We start from the raw sequence: 19,942 nt of genomic DNA, 5'->3' as shown, positions 1-19,942 counted from the left end.
GTTCTGCTCCGTCCTGGATACCAAAGCCCTCAATCATGTGGATGAGCATCTGGGGCTTCACAGTGGCTTGTGGAGGTTTGTTTGAGTCACCATTTATCTGGACACCATGGCTAGTGTAGGAGGAGGTGCTGATGGGCAGGGGCCACGGCTGCTAATTCACTGCTTGGGGAATTAGCATTCCCACTGGTCACTGGTTCAGCTCCTTCTCCAAGCCTGCTCTCCTCATCCGTGGCCTTGGGGCTCTCTGCTACTGGAGAAGCCCTGACAGGAGCACGGAACCCAATGTGGAGACATCATCACCCTCCTCCTTGCATTTGACAGCCAACGTCTGGGGTTGCCTGGCAGGTGCACGGACTGCATGCAGAGCACAACAGGGACCTGGACTGTGGTGGCTGAGGGGCAGTGAGACTTGTGGCTGCTGCTGGACCAACTGGAGAGGTGTAGCTGTGGGGAGGGTACCGGGGCTGACAGTGCTGGAGCTGCTGCCAGTGGTAGATAACAATCTGCTGCCGCATCACCACCTGTTTCTCCAAGAGCTGGATCTGTTGCTGTTGCTAAATCAGTGAATGGGGCTGGATCTGTGTGTGGTGACTGAGCTAGTGAGGGTCTGGCTGGGAGCAGGTGCAGCTGTCCTGTCTTGCTGACCACTCCCATCTGCTTCTGTCTTCTTGGCCACTGCACTAGCTGCCCTGGATCAGTCACTGTTTGGGATGCAGGCAAGGGCTCCACCACTCCTGTGCCTTTCCTGGGATAGCTCCAAGCACCACCTATTCCTGAGGAGGGCCACTGACCCAAAGGCCCAGGTGGGTGGCCACTTCTGCCTGGACCCATGTACCTTCGAATGCTCTTCCCGCTGCCCCCACCAGCTGGACTAAGGCTAAAGAACTGGCCTGAGGCCCCAGAGGGAGCCTGAGCCACAGCTAGGGCCTGGCTAGAGGCCTGGGGGAGGCTAAACAGGGGAATAGCTTTCTGGGTGGAGCTTTGGGCTAAGCCTGTTGCTCCTCAGTGCCAAGTTCTCTACCTAAGCTGCATCTACATGGCCTCCAGCAGCCTGAGCAGACAGCCCCTCCTGCTGGACTACTGCCACTGCCCTAATAGGCATCAGGATGAGTTGAGAAGCTAGAGGCACATGCAGGGCCAAGGTCTGGTTTACCTGGAATAGGTTTCCCAGCTGTGGTCTTAGATACATCTGGGCCTGGGACAGGTTGGGGGGGAGGAGGTGGTGTTCCCCAGTAGCACAGATTGGGTCAAAGTGGTAACACTGGGAGAGTTTACTCCGGGATTGGCTGGTGAGTTGGGAGGCTGATGTGTGGCCAGATCGACTGAGGCCTGGGTGGTGCTCAGCTGCTGCGTTGTGCTGGTGTTTGGGGGAGCTGGCCTGCTGACTGGCAGCAGTTGTGGCCACTAGATAGCAGCCCGGCTATGCAGCTGGGCCTGCTGAGCTGCTGCTGGACACTAACTAGTGGAGATACTGAGGCCCACAGAGCTGCCCCTGCAGTGCCTGCTCTGCCTGCTGTTCATACCGTGGCACTGAGCTGTCTGGGAACGAGCGCTACCACCTGAGTAGGGACTCCCACTGGTGCAGTTGGCATTCTGTTGACTCTAGTCTCCATGACAGTGGTTCAGGGCCCCCATGGCTGGTGCTCTGGGTCCAGGCCTTCACATCTAGCTCTTCACCTATAGGTCCTTCAGGGTGGTGTCCACCTCATGTGCCAGGGTTCCTTGTCAACGCACCTGCTGGTCGGGTGGGAACTTGCACAGTCTCGGGGGAGGGATCCCTCACCTCCACCCCTCCCTAGAGAGGCAGGAGCACTGAGGTTGAGGCCCTGCCAGGCCTCTGGGGCTTCCCTCCAGGACTGTCTTTTTCTGCTGAGCACAGAGCGTAGAGATTGCAGGCCTGGAGCTGCAGGCCCACCAGGCCTAGATACCTTTGAGGAGAATTTGAGAATTGGGTGAGGGAAGGGGACTAAGTGAAGAATAGCAATGACAATATTCATCATCACACTGCAGATTTTCTTTATGGAGAACGTATTTCTTGCCAGCAGCTTTGGAGGATCATTGATCTGTTCAGCAAACATTTATTAAGCCCTGTCCCGTGCCTGGGGCTGGATATAAAAGGTGGTTAAGACACAACTTTCACCTCAAGTTGCACAGAGGGCAGGGGGGCAGGGAAATGCTGATTCTCACCGGGACCTGATGAGGGAGGCAGTAGTATCTCCACTGAGCTGATGAGGAAACCGAAGCTCAAAGGTAAATGAAATCATCAAGTTTACATGGCTATAATTTCCAGGGCTAGCATTCAGTTGTGGCCTGTCTGTGCATTTGACTCTGCCATAAAAATGGAAGGATTTCTATGAATTAGGGATTTCCTTCTGCTTCTCTCATACCCAGCTGCCTGTCAGTGGCCTTGTCCCCTTCTCGCCCAGCCAGCACCGAGACAACAGAGCCCAACATATTCTGAGAAATCTCTTAGGAACTTCCACCTCACCACACATACTAAGCAATGGAGTGCGTGAAAAGGGAAATCAGTGGACAAAAACCCCTTCAAACAACTCACAGCCATGCTTCCCAGTAAGCAGGCAATTCCCGTTTCCGAAAAACCTCTGCCATGTAAGCAGATTTCTTCTATCCTTGTTCTCCCAGACTCTCCCAGGCCTTCCTCCACTGACCGGAAATCACATCCAGATGCACAGGGTCGCTGAGGCTGGTCTGCTCTCTCTGACACCTGTAGTCTCCGCTGTCATTGCTGCGGGCCCTAAAGCTATAGCTGGGCTGGTTCTGCCTCTGGATGAAGCTCCCATTATGGAACCACAGGGTGAGGTTGCCTTCATACAAGTTGGTCCCCTGACACATCAGCGTCACGTAATCCTCCTTGAGCACATTGATCCACGCAGGCTGAATGCTCACCACAGCCTTCGGGAGACCTGCTGAGGGGCAGAGAGAGAAGGCAACATGAGGAAAGGGACCCCAAGGGCCTAAGCAGACCCCAAGTCTCAGATGATGGAAAACTGTGGCCATGCTGGATGCATGATGCTGGAGACATCAAGAGAGGAACCCAACCCAGAACTGTTGTGCAACCAAAGGCAGTTCCTCCAACTCATGCAGCCCAAACAGGGACCCCCAGGAACCCAGGTTCTCCCAGGTAGCTTGCCTCCTCCCCAGGGGAGAGGACAAGAGGTAGGGGAATGGGAGAGGGGGCAAGCAAACACACACGTGCACACACACACGCACACACACACGCACGCACACACACTACACATACATCCTTTGGGGAATCACCTTCCTCCCCTGTAAGCTGAGGCATTTGGACACTAGTGGATCAACTCTCTCCACAGCTGGAAGAAGACAAATGGGGACATCTGGTGGAGGTGCCAGGCTGAGAGTCAGGCACCACGTTTCTGTTCTGACTTCTTCCATTCTTTTTGTTTAAGATGTATTTATTTCTAAATAAAAAGAAGTAAATACATTTAAAAAAAAGAATGGAAGGAGTCAGATCAACAACACAAAAGCTGTATTTATTTATTTATTTTTTGGCTGTGTCAGGTCTTAGTTGTGGCATGAGGGATCTACGTTGCGGTGTGGGATCTTTCCTTGTGGTGCATGGGCTTCTTTCTAGTTATGGCGTGTGGGTTTTCTCTTCTCTAGTTGTGACACGCAGGCTCTGTAGTTTGTGGCCCGTGGGCTCCAGCTGAGGCACGGGCTTAGTTCCCTGACCAGGGATCAAACCTGCGTCCCCTGCGTTGTAAGGCAGATTCTTTACCACTGGACCACCAGGGAAGTCCCCATTCTTTATCCTTTAGAATAGACCTGTCCTGACACCCAAGCACAGAGGAGTCTCTGTGGCCTCAGAAGAATAAGAAAGAGGAGAAAGGCTGGCAGGCCAGTCTAGGGAGCCCTGCATTCAGTGGCCCATGTAGAGCCGCATCCCACTACCAGTCCTGGGAGGTGGAGAGGTTAGTGGTGCAGAGAAAGCAGTGCCCAGCCGTGTTCATCCCACCAGAACCGGCGGTATTTCCTATTTGTGTCCAGGGGAACAGGCCCTGAAGCCTTCAGATACATGAAGAGTAAAAGATTTATCAATGCAGACATAAAGTGAGGAAAATACAACAGCAGCAGAGCAAATGAACTAACATGTCAGATATGTTATGGGGATAACATAAGCAGATCATGTGATTTTGTATGCAACTGAAACTAAAATGGCCTGGCCTTGTGATTTAGTTTGGAAAGAGGAAGGCAACTGAGACAGAGGACAGTTATATTCTGTGACAGAATCTGTGAGGTCTCACCGTAACAGAAGCATAAGGGCTGAGGCACCTGTCCCCATGGCTGTGCATCCCTGGCTTCCCTGGGAGGAAGGAAAGGGGAGGACACAGCAGAGGGTGGGGCAGGGCATCTTGTGGGAGCAATTACTCTTCCCTGGCTCTACCTTGGTCCTGGGTTACTGGTGCACCTAGAGCACCTCCAGACAGGGTACAGGGAGCAGAGAGAGAGGGTAGCTGGGGGAGGGAGAGGATGTGGTGAGCAGTTACCAGGTTGCCCAACAACAGGAGCTGTAAAAGAGAAAGCAAAGATCAGCCTGGTGTTTAGATGTGATGATTCATCATTATAAATAATCACCTCCTTGCAAATCCCCTTAACTCTCTTGATGGTCTCTGTGTGCATTATGTTCACCTGGGTTTCCATGTCTTTACTTGTTCAGCTGTGTGTTAATGAAATTACCACACAGGGGCCAGATTGGTATCTCTATAAATTTACTGTCTCCATATTCAGAAAGACTAAATTGCCATTCTGACACTTTAGTAAATTTGCTCTGCTGCGCTTTGTCTTTTCTTCACTTCTGTCTGCAGTGCAAGGAGGCATGCATGATTCCTCTGGTCCCACAACTGATTCTAGAATTTCCTGGCTTATGTATTCTCTGATCCCCTTTCCCTGGATAACCCAGACCCTCCTGTGCTTTTACCCAGGGGAATCTCCTTTCACATAAAGAGAATAGGCTTCTGCTGACTGAAGTGGTTTCAGCAGCAAAGAGAACAGCCACTGCCCCCAACCATGTGTTTTATTACTTCCCCCCACCTCCTATTGGCCTAAGACAGCATTAGCCCTCCCGCCTAAAATATGGTCCCAGTGAAACACAATTTCTAAGGAAGGTAAACACCTTGGCCACTCATTAGTCCTTCAAGTCTAGGTCACTAGACTTTGCTCGCAGCTGGCTCTGCTCTGGCGGGTGGCAGAGCACCAGGGACCTCGGTGCACAGTGAAATTCAGCAAAAGACTTAAAAAAAAAAGAACTCTGACTGGGCTTCCCTGGAGGCTCAGTGGTTAAGGATCCACCTGCCAATGCAGGGGACACGGGTTCGAGCCCTGATCCGGGAAGATCCCACATGCCGCAGAACAACTAAGCCCGTGCGACACAACTACTGAGCCCGCACGCCTAGAGCCCATGCTCTGCAACAAGAGAAGCCACCGCGATAAGAAGCCCGTGCACCACAACAAAGAGTAGCCCCTGCTCTCCACAACTAGAGAAAGCCCGCGTGCAGCAAGAAAGATCCAACTCAGCCAAAAATAAATTAATTTTTTTAAAAAAGAACTCTGCCAATTTCATAATTTGCCAAGGCCAGCAAGGTTGTCAGAATCTGATTTTCATCAGCCTGCCTTCATTCACCCTCCTGACTTTCCTGACGTGCTTCCCGCACCAGCCCTCATCCTTGCCCAGGCTCAGCCCCAACCGAAGTGCCAGCAGCTGAGTTAGAAAAGCATGCCTGCCTCTGTCCCTGCTCCACTGCCCCTCCTGGGGACCCTGCCTCACCGAGGAATAGCAGAGCCGTCCACAGTAGCATGTGGCCCAAAGGATGGCAGGATGTGCAGGCAGCTCGGTCACTCCTGGCAGCAGGGAGGGCTAGGAATGAGGGGATCCCCATCACCTCCTGGAGCGAGCAGCTTGCCTCTGACAGCCCAGCACAGCAGGCACAGACTTCTCTCGAGGCTTACAGATTCCACCGCAGAGAACAGACAACTTCTGGACTCCAAAAGAGGAAGTGAAAAGAAGTGTTGTTTTTGTCATTGACTCCGCCCCTTCCACCCTCTTTCATCTCAACTTTTCCATCCCAGAAGTTTCAGGGTTTCCTAGAATCAATCTGGCTCAGTCCCACTCCAAACTCACAGAAAATGTGGAAACTGGGAAACAGATTCTCCTCTTCCTCTGGGGCCACAGCTGGGCTCAGCCTCTGGGAGGAAGAGGGGAATAAATGGTCACCCAAACTCAGCTCAGAACCTCCCGTCTGTCTCTCTGCTTAGAAAAGGCGATGGAGGAGTGTGTCAGCAGACTCCCCATAGTTCTCCATCTATGTAGAGGCGCAGACACTGGCATCAGACTCCTCCTGAGATCGAGCATAGCGACTTGAGGCCAGCCCCCACCATTTGATTTCCTTTATTATCATAATCCTGACTCCGTTTTGGATTGTGGAACAAGGACAAAGACGTGTGTCAGAGTGGCAATAGGATGATCGTTCACTCTTGTACGCATTCCTCCAACAAATATCTTTGAGCAGCAATTAGTGCCCTGCTTCTTTATCTTTCTTACCCATCACTGTTCCTATCACTATGGCATGGTCAAAGAGCAGGGCTTTAGAGCTGTGTAAGTCTCATTTTGAATGACAGCTAGCTTCTCAGAACTACAGATTCCTCATCTGTATAAATGAAGATTAGCACGCCTGTCCTTCAAGCAGGGTTTCTCAGCCTCAGTACTATTGACATTTGGGGCCAAATAATTCTCATTGTGAGGACCTGTCCTATACACTGTAGGACGTTTAGAAGCATCCCTGACCTCTACCCACTAGATGCCAGGGGTACCCCCTAGTTGTAAAAATAAAAAGGTCTCTAGGCATTGGCAAATGTTCTCTTGGGGGCAACATTGCCCCTGGTTGAGAACCACTGCACTCAAGGTTTTTGAAATTTAAAAGAGAATTTGCGTGCTAGCAAAGTCCCTAGTGCATTGTGGGTATCCAGTCAATGCTAGTTTCCCTTTTTTGCTTTCTGTTGTCATCCTCATTGACATTTGTTCACCCTCAACATCCCCAGAACATGAGTTGCTCTGGGATCTCTCTTGCGGCCCTTTGCTGGGGCCTCTCTCCCAAAAGCTCTCTGAGGAAGCAAGCTGTAATATTCAAGGAAATGACATTGTGAAACCTGTTCTTACACCCTGTGGTCTTCAGAAACCTCAACAGCCCCACTCCTTTGGCCCCGTTCTACCCCACCTCCCAACCCCAATCTACCTCCAGCCCTTATCTGATTTTTAGGTGAAAAAATTTCTTTAACCACTGAAAAGACTCCAGTGAGCTGACATCAACACTTTAAAGGTTAATTTATATAATGGGACCCACACATTGGAGCCACCCCAGTGGACTAGACCACATCATAAATCTAAACCTAAGTCAGCCTGCAGTTAACAGGAAAAACCTGTCCAGGGACGTAACATACACCAATCACAATACTCCAACTCAGCTTTAGCTAGCTTACCTAACAGGTCCTGTTACCCTTATAAGGACCTGTTACCCTTATAAGGAAATCCCAGAAATCAGGACCTGTTACCCTTATAAGGAAAGTCCCAACCTCCTAGCCAGTCATGCCGTCTCCACGTTGCCTCTTCTAAAGCTCTATAAAACTTGGTCTTGCCCAAATCCCTTGGGAAGAGTTCTCCACTGCTTATGAGGAACTGTACTGCCTCTACCCATGGCTTGTTTTCCCTTGAAAAAAGGATATCAATCTTGTAACTAAATTGTTTTAGTTTTGTCATTGGACAGGTCAGGCATATCTTATTTTATTGTGCTAACTTAACTGCGCTTTGCAGATATTGCATTTTTTACAAATTGAAGGTTTGTGGCAACCCTTGTTGAGTAAGTCTCTTGGTACCATTTTTCCCAACTGCTTTTGGCTCACTTTGTGTCTCTGGGTCACAAAGTGACACACTGGTAATTCTCATAATATTTTGAACTTTTTCATTATTATCATATCTGTTATAGTGATCTGTGATCAGTGATCTTTGATGTTACTATTAAAATTGGTTTGGTATTTTCAGCAATAAGGTCATCGTAAATTAAGGTGTGTATATTGTTTTATAGACATGATGCTGTTGCACACTTCATAGACTATGGTATAGTGTAAACATAGCTTTTCATATGTGCTGGGAAACCAAAAAATTTGTGTGACTGTTTTATTGCAATATTGGCTATATTGCAGTGGTCTGGAAGCGAACCCGCAATCTTTGCAAGGTATAGCCTGTATTGTCAATGAGGTGTGATGTGAAAACAGCCACTGAAGATTCCCGGGTTGGCTCCTAGATGAAGGTGAAGGTTCCTACAGAGCCACTTTAGTTTGCTACCTCTCCAGCTGCTCTCCAGTATCTCTGGTAATTTCTCTTAGATCGAGCTCCACCTAGTTCCCATTTGGAGCTCAAGTTTGTTTGTTCTAATCCTTTTACGTGGAAATTTGGGGTGTGAGAGACTTCAGATATTTCATGGTGAGACCTAGTAGGCCACAACATTTGAGTTTATGCCCAATCTCAGCTACAGTGTAAGCACCTTCAGGAGGTACTGACAGATCTCAGGAACAGTGCTCAAGCAGTCAGAAACAGTAAGTCTGGTTGAACTAGGGAGAATTATTTAAATGAGGGAAAATAATAGGTGCCCCTGAAGCAAAAGAAAGCATGATGGCAGCCATTAGGAAACTCACAAAGGTAAGTCCACAGCATAAACTACTGGGGGACTTGGGAAATTGAATTAAGACAATAAATTTGGACTATTTTGACCAAAAGCACATCAAAATCTAAGTAGGCAAGTCAAACTGTTGAAAGACATTACAGCATCTGCCACTATAAAGAGATACTCTCGTTAAAGGAATAAAGATCTACTACTATGGGAATCTTGAAAACCAAAGCAGCAAAACTGGTGGCCACAGATCAAACACTTAAATGCTGTCAGAGGGCTCACCACCTCACTCTCAGACTCCTGGGGTAGGATAAGTTGGTCAAGGAATGGTTTAGATCAACAGTAGGTTACATGCCAACCTCATAAAAATTTCCATGTAACAAGGTACACTTTTTGTTTTTAATTGATTAATTAATTAATTTGTTGGCTGCATCGTGTCTTAGTTGTGACACACAGGATCTTTCGTTGCACTGACCGGGCTCTTCATTGCGGCGCGCGTACTTCTTTGTAGCTATGGTGAGTGCATGGGCTCAGTAGTTGGAGCACGTGGGCTTAGCTGCCCCAGGGCACTTGGGATCTTAGTTCCCCGACCAGGGATCAAACCCAAGTCCCCTGCATTGGAAGGTGGATTCTTAATCACTGGACCAACATGGAACTCCCCAAGGTACACTGTTAAACACCACATTCCCTGGGACTTCCCTGGGTGGTGCAGTGGTTAAGAATCTGCCTGCCAATGCAGGGGACATGGGTTCGAGCCCTGGTCGGGGAAGATCCCACATGCTGTGGAGCAACTAAGCCCTCAATCCACAACTACTGAAGGCCATGCGCCTAAAGCTTGTGCTCTGCAACAAGAGAAGCCACCACAATGAGAAGCCCATGCACCACAACAAAGAGCAGCCCCCGCTCGCTGCATCTACAGAAAGCCCGCACGCTGCAACAAAGACCCAACACAGCCAAAAAAATAAACAAAAAAAACCCCAGAAGAAAACACCACATAATCCCCAACCTGGTGGCACATCCCTATTAAGCATTAATTTGGCTCTAAGTGATCCAAGGCTTAGCTACAGAAGTGGGACCCTCAAATATCAAAGAATTAAGCTTGCCACCTTCTGGCACACCTGCCTATTTTATGTCTGATAAATGCAGTCCGAGAAGCTATAGATATCTACAAAACTGGCAACATCTTACTAAGACAACCTAGAATGACAACGGCCATTATAGGCAATCTTCCAGTTAGACAAGATGGCTCATTTAACAGTACACTTGAAAGTAAGAGTCCTCAAATCAAACAAATGGAATGGGATACCTATTTTAATTGGTATGCCTCCAAAAGGCTTCAAGAGTCCCAGAGAGCTTCATTGAAAGATTCATCGCAAAAGGGTAATGAGAAAGTAAAGACACGAGAGGTACCTAAAACCAAAGACTACAAGACTGATGTGACTCCTACTACTCCCCTGTCCTCCTTTTTTTTTTTTTTTTTTTTTTTTTTTCATGGGCCTCTCCCTGTTGTGGCCTCTCCTGTTGTGGAGCACAGGCTCTGGACGTGCAGGCTCAGCGGCCATGGTTCACGGGCCCAGCTGCTCCACAGCCCCGCGTCCCCTGCATTGGCAGGCGGACTCTCAACCACTGCGCCACCAGGGAAGCCCCTCCCCCGTCCTCCTTTATATGAGCAGCCAGTCTGCTAATCCTGTCTGAATTGCCTTTCCACTCTGAACAGACTATAGAACTGTAAACAAAAGTCTGCCAAGTTAGTGGCCTTACAGATACCCCGTATCTACCCTCAAAGGAGGGTCACCAAATGGCCCCTCTCAGGGTTGATGAGACTCTGAGGGAGTCTCTGGTAAACTGCTACCAATTATTCCCTTAAACAGCCAAGGGGACACTAAAACTAAGATTAATGGAAACCCTTGTTAAATTCTGATAGATACCAGAGCTACACTCTAAATACCTCATGCTCCAGAGCCTCCAGAAGGGGTCCTGGAAAAACTGGCAGAAGCTGGTGAAGGATGAGAATTCTTACCACAGTCAGGTCTCCCAGATCTCTGTAGTACCTGGTCGAGAGAGGAAAATAAAATTTCACGTTGTCCTTTCTTTTCCAAATTCAGGCTTTTTTGATTTTGGTTTTGGGGTACCTATTGGTTTGTGACGAACGAAATGGAAGAACAGCTTCAGGGCTAACAGCACATTTTGGCTTCTGTAAGAAACTTGCTTGCTTGCTTGGGGCAGGAAGAACCCAGTTCCTGATTGGCTGATTCAAAATTAAACAGCTCCCTCCCGCCTTGGGGACTTCCCACCCTGTGAAGGGTATAAAGGCCTCGCCCGACTGTTAGTCAGGGTCTCACTCACTTCTCTCCGAGTGGGACCCTGTCCGGACAGTTTGTGTAAGCTTCTATACTTGTATAAATCCCTTGCTAATCTTTCTACTTGGTGTTGGTGATTCTCGTGTGTCCTTGGTTGGGACACGGATCGCATTTACCGGGGAACTCGACTCCAGGCGTGTGGCTCCCGGACCGCAACATTTGGGGGCTCGTCCGGGATCGGACGGTGGCGGTTAAAGACCTGAAACAGGGTCCCTCCTCCGAAGCCACCACCTGCTCCTTCCTCGGGTAAGTTTGCGACCCCTGGCTTGCCGGCAAGAAACTAGGAGACTCCATTAAGGCTTGTCGGACGCGACGTTAAGCCTGGAGTCAGGGGGAGTCACGGGACGCTGCGATTCCTCCTTGGGAATTCAAAGTCGGTTTCGATATTCTTTTGTCCCGACTTTGAACTGGGATTGTGTCAAAACTTGTTCTCTCCTTCTGTCTTTTGTCACTCGTGTGTGTGCTCTTGCATTTGCTTGGACACTTTGGCTTTGTCCTTGTGCTGAAACCTTTAGCTCAACAGAAATTTAACAATGGGACAAGGTATGTCCCGGATGCAGACCCCCCTGAGCCTAGTTCTGGACCACTTCAGAGACTTCCGCCAGATCGCCAGGGGATTCGGGGCCTCTGTATCCCCGGAAACCCTCCGCACCTTTTGTGAATTGGAATGGCCGACATTTGAGGTGGGATGGCCATCCGAAGGTACGTTCTCTATTCCGGTTATAGCTGCCGTGGAAGATATTGTCTTTAAGGTACATGATGATCAGATTCCTTAGATTGAGTGTTGGCGGGGTCTTGTGGAGACACCACCTGACTGGCTGAAGCCCTGGTTGTCCCCGCCAGGAGCTACCAACAGAAAGGAAACAAGATCTAAAGATAACATGTGCCGCCAAGATGGCGGACGGGAAAAAAACCTAATGTTAAAAGCTCTAAGTCCCCGCCCCCTCCTCTTGTAGGGGAGGGAGAGGAAGAAGAAACCCCTCCTCCCGAGGCGTCTGCACCTCCCCCTCCCTATGTCCCTCCCGAGGCCGATACCGGCCCCGATGACGACATCCTCCCAGGTCGGCCCAGGAGACCGCATACCCGGTCTAGAGATCACTTGACTGAACCGCGACCCACTGCTCTGCCTCTGCGGCAACAAGCACCTAGACCAGGGGAGGCACAGCCTTTTCTTACTTACGCCCCATTCTCCACGACTGATTTATATTAATATCACTGTTAGAAACTATATTTGTAACTCATCAGCCGACCTGGGATGATTGTCAGCAATTGTTACAGGTTTTGTTTACCACGGAAGAAAGAAAAAAAATCATGTGGGGGGCCCGTAAACAGGTACTTGGTCCAGATGGACGGCCCACTGATAACCCCAACCTAATTGAAACCGTGCTCCCTAGTATCCGACTGGAATGTAATACTAACACGGAGGAGGGACGAGGGACTTTGGCCCGTTTTCGCCAGGCTCTGTTAACAGGACTTCGGGAGGCAGCACGAAGGCTAACTAATATGTCCAAGGTTACAGAGGTGACCCAGGGAGCCACAGAGTCTCCAGCCGCCTTCCTGGAAAGGCTGATGGAGACTTATAGGCTATGGACCCCCATAGACCCTGAGGCACCAGAAAACAGGCAGGCGGGCAATTGGCCTTTTTGACACAGTCGGCCCCAGATATCCGAAGGAAATTACAAAAATTAGATGGTTTTGAAGGGAAGAACTTATAAACTGAGAAGAGACAGTTAAGGCAGGTATTAAAAGAAAAAGTATTCTCAGTCACTAGGCAATGTGTGACTTGTGCACAAGTAAACCAAGGGGCCAACTCACAACACCAGGAACTGCATCGGTATCGAGGCAACGAGGCAGGCCGCTTTTGGGAAATGAACTTTAGCCTGATAGGAATTTTAAAAGAGGTCTTCTCCCCTAAGCTAGATGAGGAAAAGTAAAACTTTCCAACATAGGTGAATGGGTATGTCAGCCCTTCAATATCATTGAGATAACAACCCAATTCTTTGAAAAACAAAACAAAACTGTCCTTGTTTTACAAAGGTAGTCTTTACAGGACCAGAGGTTTGGCTCCAAAAATAATCCAAAGCCCACCAATCCTTTTACCACTCCCCAAACCCCTATTTATCTTAAGAGACTTGTAAGTATTAAACAAAGGGGAAACCTTTGAGATACAAATGTCCTATCTGGTCTTCTAAGAAACCCTTATCTCTGCCATCATTTTAAATGCAAATTTTAAAAAAGAGGGTAAAGTAACTTAACAGTTGACTTGTCAAGGATAAATAGAAATCCTAAGTGTCTTTTCTATAAGCACTAGTAAAAAGGGTTTAGCTATCTAGATTGGTGACCTTGATTTGTTCCATCTGCCAGAAGCCCAATTTGAATCCAACCCCTTGTAACTGATGGATTTTATGTTGTACCTGACTCAGGACTGAAATTTTGGAATGGGAACAATGAGACCTCTGTGTTTGTATTTTCATACGTATCTATAAATGTGTTGTAGGTGTATGGTATTGCCAAAAATTAATTCATAGAAGAGCTCTACTTAATTGGCTTTTAAAAAAATCAAACACTTACACAAATACTCAGAAGTAAAAAATAATCTGGCCAGAATGAATTTCAGGTTCATGTCATCTGAAAAATATTCAGTACTAAACTGATATCTGGTATTGAAGGTGGCTTAAACTTGTTGGTTTAATATAGACATGTCTTTAGAGTCATCAATGTTGAGTATAATACTTCTATTGTACCTAGGTTTACTGAAGGTCAAATAAAACCTTATTCCATCTGTTATAAATCTGTCAACAAGAAAAGTAACTCAATGTAAAAAAAAAAAAACTTTTAAGGAAGGTAAGATGTATGTTTTCAGTAAAAGAAGGTGGGACGAATGAGAATAAAAAATACTGAAAACAGTAATACATGATCAGGATTTTCTAAGATTGGACTGAATTTAGTTGGGTAAATGGATTTTATTAGGAATGGGCTAGAACAAGACTGGATTTGGTTTCTTCCCCCAAAGTATTCTTAAAATGCTGCTTTTGACAACAGACTGTGCAAGTTTCTTTGCATTTAAGTGATCTGTATTTGCTTTTGAGATCTTTTGTAACTTTGGTTAAGGAATAAGTATTGTCTCACAGTGACCTATGATCTTATTGGACCAACTGTTTTAAAACTTTTTGACAAACTTCCCAAATATCAAATTTTAATTGTTTCTTTTGATTTCCAGTTAACTTTGCGATACTTTAGAGGTCCCCTGAGGTATCTTAAAGAAAAATATTTAACTAAGATTACTTGGTATGTTAAACGTAATCATTCATAATTCTGGTTACTGTAACCAAGTTTCTTTATTGATTCCAAGGATTTGGACTGGATACAAAAGAAAAAGGGGGGGTATTAGATAACGAGAAGGAAGGAAAGATATGGATTACAGGGGGCCACTGGGACTCAACGCTGTTTTTGGACCACAGACAGGAAGGTCGACTTGGGCAAACAAACAGTCACCCACTCCTTCCTGGTCATGCCTGACTGCCCCTATGAAGGCAAGACAAAGATCACCGAATTTTTATTCCTGAGAACCTAGGCCTGATGTTGATACGACGCTTGCATGAGGGAACACATCTGGGATCTACAAAATTACATGAACTGTTAAAAACTCATTTTCGAATTAACAACCACTAAAAAGAAACAACCCCGAAAGGGCCCCGAGGTGCTAGAATTGGACTCAGACTGAAGGCGTCAGGGCTTGAACCCCCCCGAGCCCTTGGTAAACTTAAAAGTGGGGGGGAAACCTAAGACGTTCTTAATAGACACAGGGGCCATGTTCTCAGTCCTCCGATCAGATTATGGACCGAAACAACCAGGAAAAGCTTTGGTACTCCGTGCTAGATTTAAAAGATGCATTTTTCTCCACACCACTGGCCCCCAAAAGTCAGCCTTTATTTGCTTTCGAATGGACTGATGAGAGGGGCAACCGATTCCAGCTAACATGGGCACGGTTACCTCAGCTTGCATGAGGGAATGCATCTGGGATCTACAAAATTACATGAACTGTTAAAAACTCGTTTTCGAATTCCATAACCAGTTTCCCGAAGTAACCTTATTACAATATGTGGATGATTTACTTGTGGCTGGAAAAACTGTGCGGGATTGTCTAACAGGAACAAAAGGCCTAATAAGGTTACTACAGGACTTAGGCTATAAACTCTCAATTAAAAAGGCTCAGATTTGTCAAGAACAAGTAAACTATTTAGGGTATATCCTAAAAGGAGGACAGAGATGGCTAGGAAAGCCACGCACTCAGGCCATCCTAACCTTACCAACCCCTACCACAAGAAAGGAATTGAGAGAATTCTTGGGAATGGCGGGCTATTGCCGGCTCTGGATACCCAGATTTGCAGAGCTGGCCAAGCCTCTATACGATGCCCTGAAGGGCGTTAACCAGAATGGCCCCGAAGCCACCAAGATTAACTGGACTGAGACACAAGGGAAGGCCTTCCAGGACATTAAAAGGGCTCTTACCTCACCTTCTGCTCTGGCACTCCCCAACCCTGATATAAACGAACTGGGGTGGCAAGGGGAGTACTAACTCAGAAACTTGGGCCCTGGCAAAGGCAGATAGCCTATCTCTCTAAACAACTGGACCCAGTAGCCTCCGGGTGGCCCTCATGCGTCAGACAAATTGCAGCCACTGCCCGGCTGAACCTCGGCACTGGAAACCTTTTGTACAAAAACTGAAAATAAAATGTCCGGAACCCACATTGCCACCTGGAGACTTAGTCTGGGTAAAGAAGCATAACCCCCAGACATTGGAGACTAGGTGGACTGGACCTCATCTGATTGTGCTGAGTACCCCGACTGCTGTTAAAGTCGACGGTGTCCAGACTTGGATTCATCATAGCAGAATAAAGAGAGACTACACCACAGAGGACGTGGACACTAACAGACGGATTGACTGGGCAAACTTTAGCCCAAAACGAAACATACCTCCGGAATACGGAAGACCAGGAACCAAGGATTTGATTAGTTCCTAGAAAAAGGGGGGAATGTGACAAAAGAAACGGAAGAACAGCTTCAGGGCTAACAGCACATTTTGGCTTCTGTAAGAAACTTGCTTGCTTGCTTGGGGCGGGAAGGACCGGGTTCCTGATTGGCTGATTCAAAATTAAACAGCTCCCTCCCGCCTTGGGAACTTCCCGTCCTGTGAAGGGTATAAAGGCCTCGCCCGACTGTTAGTCGGGGTCTCACTCACTTATCTCCGAGTGGGACCGTGTCCGGACAGTTTGTGTAAGCTTCTATACTTGTATAAATCCTTTGCTAATCTTTCTACTTGGTGTTGGTGATTCTCGGGTGTCCTTGGTTGGGACACGGGTCACATTTACCGGGGAACTCGACTCCAGGCGTGTGGCTCCCGGACCGCAACAGGTTGTCAATTCTTCTCTCCCAGGGACAGCTATTTTCTTCTGTTTGTCTCATTTTGTGTTGAGAACTTGACTTGGCAACCATCAGGTTGGGGCCCCCAAAATATGGCCAGGCAGAAACATGGGTTTGTAGTGTAAGCCCTGACAGTTTTCTTCTTTTTTGCAATACAGGTGGCTGACTTAAGCTTTGATTGCCAAGACATCCATTTCAAGGGGCAGCCCTTTCAAAGAAGGCTATCAGCTAAACACAGTACCAGCCACACAGGTAGATAAAGAGCCAGGCCACCTCCACTCACTGAGGCTCCTTTGTTTTAGAGATTTTGGTAGATTTAATTAACTGACCAATTGGTCTACATGGTTTTTGTTTTTTTCCATCCTGTCCTTTAAATTCCTGCTCTTATGTTTTAAGTTCACCAATAGTGAGCCCCCAAAACCCACCCTCAGCCCCAATAAAAGCAGAACCCCAGCCCCACGTGCAGTCTGTGTCTCCCCATGACCTTGCTGTTTGGCCCCAGGCGTGCTGTGTAATTTCCAGGTGTTATAAGTAATGAGCCTCTGTTTTTTTCAAAGTTTCCTGATGGTTATTGCTGAAGGGCATCTGGCAGTCATTATAAGAACCACAAGAGCTGGTCCAACCACAACACTGGTTGTTGATAGGCTGAGACTAGCACAAAACAAGGTGCATCCCATTTATAACTGTGGTCCTACTGACTGTTGCCAGCTGTCACAATTATCTAAGTTTTTGTCTTGGGGACTTTTGTGAGTGGCTGTGGATCTTGGGAGAGCTATTATGTTTACGTCCTTTTTTTTTTTTTTTTTTTTTTTTTGCGTCACCCGGTCCTCTCCCTGTTGTGGCCTCTCCCGTTGCGGAGCACAGGCTCCGGACGCGCAGACTCCGGGGCCATAGCTCACGGGCCCAGCCGCTCCGCGGCATGTGGGATCTTCCCGGACTGGGGCACGAACCTGTTTCCCCTGCATAGGCAGGTGGACTCTCAACCACTGCACCACCAGGGAAGCCCAGACTCTTAACTCTTAAGTCATAAATCATTTGACCTCCAGGGCTTGTCTGATCCCTCTGCACTCCTATTTCAATATTCTCTGTCATGGGAATACCTCTTTTGGTGGTGCCACCTGTGCTTCTCCCAGGTTTATCTATGTCTGTGGATGATAGTACCTCCTCATGCATGGGGAACTCAATGTTTAAATAATTGGGAGGTGGTGAGAAGCTGTGGTGTGAGCTCTTTACGTCTCCAACTGCCCACAGTCAAACCAAGGATTCACGATGGGCTGCACCTATCTACCTACATTACAGATCAAATGGGAATTACCAGGAGGCATTCATGACTGAAAATTTTCTTCCTTTGGCAGATCCCTATTTCCCAGACTAGGAGTCAGTGTGATCACAGAATCCACTGCTAAAACAGTAGCTGCCCAACCAAAATCCCTAGATTCTCTGGCCAAAGTTGTTCTTATAATAGGAAAGCCCTTGATTGTCTTTTAGCTAAGCAAGGAGTGTCTGTGCCATAGCCAACACCACTTGCTGCACTTGGATTAACACTTCTGGGGAGGTTGAAACTCAGTTACCTAAGATAACTAAAAAAGCCGCTTTGCTTACAAAACTGTCTCCTTCAGTGTGGTCTTTATTTGATCTATGTTATTTTGGGTCATGGGGACTGTGGTTTTTGAGTGCCCTCCAAATGTTGGGAATTATTCTGCTTACAGTCGTTTTAATAGTCTCCCTGGTGGTCTACATTCTCTCAAAAGCTTTAAATGCATGTGTCAGCTGTGGGAGACCAGACAAATGATCTCCGACACAAATGTCCTCCCTTCATCTAGAACGCCAAAAATGGGATTAAGGAAACAGCTACCTACTCGACAGAGACCTCAATATCCTAACCTATGGGCTCAGTGAGAGAGTCAACCTGATTCCAATATCAAACAGACGCAGTAGCTCAGAGTCATGCCAATATTTTAAGTTTGATCAACACTCTTAGTACAACTGAAAGTGTGATCAAAGGCGGGTGGAATTAACAAAGTTCATTTACATATCAGGACCCTTAATATGGAGGCTGTCCCAGTGGCCCAGCCCACACCTCACATCTAAACCTAAGGCAGCCTGCACTTACAGAAAACACCTGTCAAGGTAACCTAACATACACCAATCACAATCCTCCAACTCAGCTTTAGCCAGCTTACCTTACCCTAGGAATAGGATACACTGGGTTGTCCAGTTTCAATTTTGGGGGAAAAGTTTTTATAAGCAAAATTTGGGTGAAGGCTGCATAGTGTGTGACTTTCTTCTGATTGGTGGATGGTGAGGTAATAGGGTAGCCTTCCAGGAATCTTGTGCTCAGCATGAAGTTACCATCTTCCACGTGGGTGGAGGACCTTAGTTTTTTTTTGTTTTTTGGCTGCCTTGGGTCTTTGTTGCTGCATGTGGGCTTTCTCTATTGCGGCAAGCAGAGCCTACGCTTCATTGTGGTGTGCGGGCTTCTCATTGTGGCAGCTTCTCTTGTTGCGGGGCACCGGCTTCTAGGCGCGCGGGCTTCAGTAGTTGTGGCTCGTGGGCTCTAGCGCACAGGCTCAGTAGTTGTGGTGCACGGGCTTAGTTGCTCTAGCGGCACGTGGGATCTTCCCGGACCAGGGATTGAACCTATGTCTCCTGCACTGGTAGGCGGATTCTTAACCACTGCGCCACCAGGGAAGTCCTGGGACCTTAGTTTTGAAACCAAGCAGGACCCTGTGGGGCTCATGGGCAAAGAAGCCTTTCTGTGTCCTCTGTCTATTCCTTGTTTGTAGGGAATAGACTCTAGCCTCCATGACCTTCCCTGAGTTCCAAAGGGCAGTTTCAAACAGTTGCTAATCAGGGAAGGGAGGGGATGCAGAGACAAGGGAGGAGCAGACAAGAAACAATCGTGCAGCCTTGGGGCAGGGTCCTGGTTCCACCTCAAGGGATATACATAACAGTATCTTTGAGCTCTTCTACAGAACTAAAACCCCCAACAAATGGAAGATGAACTTACTTGATGAAGCAAACCGCATTCCAGAGAGAAATTCATGGTTTGATAGCCTCAAGAACCAGAGAAGCTTATCCAGAGACCACCTGAGGCCAGATTAAGGGAGTGCAGGCCCTGCACTCACCCTAATCTTATCAGCAACCCTGCCATTGAGACATTGCTATAAAACTCCTTACCAAATCCTCCTGGGTTGGGACACAGTTTTTGAGGGGCATGAGCCTGCTGTGGCCCCCTTTGCCCAGCAAAGCAACAAAGCTATTCTTTTCTACTTTACCCAAAACTCTGTCTCCAAGATTTGACTCAGCACCCGTGCACAAAGTCTGAGTTTTTGGCATCAGTTTCTGCAGAAGAACTCAAAGATATGTGTCATATTGCTATGTATATCCCCTGAGGAGGAACTAGGACTCTTTTTTTTTTTATCACTGAGCTACTGTTTCTTGACTGCTTTATTT

The 19,942-nt window shown here is 47.6% G+C and overlaps 1 protein-coding gene across 1 annotated transcript in view; it reads right to left on the bottom strand.

Moving 5' to 3' along the window:
• Positions 1-5,927, bottom strand: part of LOC103088193 (low affinity immunoglobulin gamma Fc region receptor II-like) — a 9,743-nt gene extending 3,816 nt beyond the window's left edge. Inside the window, exons 1-3 of the mRNA XM_007458411.1 lie at positions 5,807-5,927; positions 4,530-4,550; positions 2,670-2,927 (exon numbers count right to left, since the gene is read on the bottom strand). Coding sequence (XP_007458473.1) covers positions 2,670-2,927; positions 4,530-4,550; positions 5,807-5,918 — 391 coding nt within the window. The 5' untranslated portion in view covers positions 5,919-5,927. The remainder of the gene's footprint in view (positions 1-2,669; positions 2,928-4,529; positions 4,551-5,806) is intronic.
• Positions 5,928-19,942: the final 14,015 nt, after the last annotated feature.

The sequence above is a fragment of the Lipotes vexillifer genome, unplaced genomic scaffold (genome assembly GCF_000442215.2).
Source record: "Lipotes vexillifer unplaced genomic scaffold, Lipotes_vexillifer_v1.1 scaffold1312, whole genome shotgun sequence".
In the NCBI taxonomy this organism is placed as follows: Eukaryota; Metazoa; Chordata; class Mammalia; order Artiodactyla; family Lipotidae; genus Lipotes; species Lipotes vexillifer.
Note: the sequence above shows the minus strand (reverse complement) of the source record. Positions and strands in the feature narration are given on the sequence as shown.